The 2,500-nt window shown below is 59.5% G+C and overlaps 1 protein-coding gene across 1 annotated transcript in view; it reads left to right on the top strand.

Annotated features, from left to right (window-relative positions):
- Window positions 1-98: 98 nt before the first annotated feature.
- PTSG_10691 (uncharacterized protein) overlaps window positions 99-2,500 on the top strand; it is a gene marked incomplete at its 3' end in the record, with an annotated part of 3,302 nt that continues 900 nt past the window's right edge. The window contains exon 1 of the mRNA XM_004988599.1: window positions 99-2,500. This exon is cut by the window's right edge and continues 900 nt beyond it. Within this exon, the coding sequence (XP_004988656.1) occupies window positions 173-2,500 (2,328 nt within the window). The 5' untranslated portion in view covers window positions 99-172.

Here is a 2,500-nt window from a genome sequence, read left to right as displayed (position 1 = left end):
CCCTTGACGCGTACACGAAGCCCTACCCACTCTCTTTCACGTACATCAGCCAGAGAGTAAGACAACGCCTCTGCCCACGTGTTCGTGTGGCCCGAGTGTGTGTGTGCGTGTGCGGCTCTCAAGCAAGACAAGAGCTGCATGGTTCTAGTTGCAGCGTTGCAGCGCCAGCACAATGCTTGGAGAACAGCACCAACAGCGGCCACAGTCGCCAAGACGCGACCACCGACAGCATCGGCAACCGGCCCAAGGCGATGAAGACTGCGAGGACGCTATCGCGTCGAACCAGCACTCCCCAGGCGGCCTGTGCGTCGACGTATGGGTGGTGATTGCCAAACATTTGGTGGAGGCAGACAAACACGAGCCTGAGCTCAAGTGGCCGCAACTGCACATCGCCAGCAACGCCAAGTTGGACGACGACGACGAGCGATTTGAGGGCTGGACGGCATTCTTTCGGCTGACGTTCACGTGCCGCGTGCTGTACCACGAGCTGGCGTTGGCCATGCCAAAGTGGCTGCTGTTGACCAGCTCCATCCCTACGGCCCTGCTTGCCCGCTACCACTTCATTGACACGTACCAAACTGGGCTGACCGGCATCGAGTACAGCACCTCCCTGTCACCACACACAAGCGAAGGCCAGGCCCACTCCCGCCCCCATGACGTCGATGGTGGTGGTGATGGTGGCGGTGGCAGTGGCGGTGGCGGTCGTGATGAGCACAGGCACAGCGTGGCCAGCAAGGATCCATCACCGACAACAACAACATGTACGAGCACCACCACCAGCAGCACCAGCAGCAGCAGTGGCATGAGCGACAGCGACAGCAGTGGCAACAGCGAGAGCAACAGCAGCAATGCAGTTGGCGGCATGAGCGTGTATGACGCGTGGCTGGAAGAGCGATTCCTGGTGTATTCGCATCTGGGTGTTCCGTGGAGACCCGCGGGCCCATATCTACAGCGCCGCGTGTTTGGAAGCGTCGTGTCTGTGCAGTTCTGCCAACGGTTTCAACGTGTTGGCGTTCTGTTCTTTGAGCGCGTGTCTGAGCTGGCGACATGGGTTGGAGGCACAACGGCTGCTGCTGCTGCCATTGCCGCCGCCACAGCACCATCATCCCCACCAGCAGCAGGCGATGACGCCCACCCCACCCTTGATAGCGATGATGATGATGATGATGATGATGATGATGATGATGATGATGATGATGATGATGATGATGATGATGATGATGATGATGATGATGATGATGATGATGCCGACGATGATGATGGTGATGATGATGATGATGATGTCGTGCTGCAGCACGTTCGGTATGATGGTCCGCCCTGTCTGCAAGTGGGCGCGTTTGCGCTCGAGGCCACGCTCCTCAACCAGGAGACCGCCGACAGCGTGATGCGGCTGCGCAGCGCACTGCACGACGCGTACATGTACTCAATGTCGGCGATGGTGATTGGCCCACTGCGCTACCTGGCGTGCTTGCAGGCAAAGACAGTCGACATTGTGTGCCGCAACTCCCCCATCGCTAGGCTTGACCTGTGCGACGTACATTCGGTTGTCTGGGGCGTGTCCGAGGACCAGCAGCAGCTTCGCGGCACGTGGCGTCGCGTTGCACACGCCCGACTGACACGTGTGGGCCACGCTGACGATGACGATGACGAGCAGGTGCTGCTGACAGCTGTGCGCGACGTGCGCATCGTCCAGGGCGTGCCAACCGTCATCATCCATGGGTTGCACGTTGCGCAAGGCATTACCCCACTCGCCGCGGCAAAACGCGTTGAGCTGGAGGTTGTGCGCACAACAAGTGCGCGTCCGCTTGCGACGGTGACGGACGGCGTGATCCTGAATTCGGTTCTGTTTGATGAGGGCATGAGCACCATCACGGTGGGGGCACAGCGCGTTGCCGTCTTGTACACAAACGGGGTGGAGCAACTTGTGCTGCCCAACGCCACCACCATCCACCTGACGGGGATGCCTGCGCTGCTGGGGGTGCGGCTGGAGCGAGATGGGCCTGTGGAACTTGACTCGCTCTGGCAATGCTACTGCCCACAGCTGAGCATGCCGCAGGTGCGAGCGAAGCAGTGGAGTGTGGAGCGCGAGATGGGGCTGCAGCACGTGGCACGGCGCGTTGTGCCGCACGTGTCTCAACTCTCCTTCTTCGGCATCGAGGAAACTGTCCACACGCGCGGCACCATCAACGACGACAACAACGCTGGTGGTGGTGGCGGTGGTGGCGATGATCACGTTGTCGACACGGATTACGGTCTGGTGGTCTGTGCCCTTACACCCACCGCACGTCCTGAGCACTTGGACAGAGACATGATGCAGGTGGAGGATGAGGATGTGGAGGAGGAGGAGGAGGAGGAGGAGGAGGAGGAGGAGATAAGAGGTTTGGCTGGTCGGGTGCAACACCGCACAGTGGACAGCAGTCAAGGGAATGCCGACGACGACGACAACGATGATGATGATGATGATGATGATGATGATGATGATGATGATGATGATGATGAT

The sequence above is a fragment of the Salpingoeca rosetta genome, assembly GCF_000188695.1.
Source record: "Salpingoeca rosetta unplaced genomic scaffold supercont1.34, whole genome shotgun sequence".
Classification (NCBI taxonomy): domain Eukaryota; class Choanoflagellata; order Craspedida; family Salpingoecidae; genus Salpingoeca; species Salpingoeca rosetta.
This window is presented reverse-complemented; position numbering and strand designations above follow the sequence as displayed.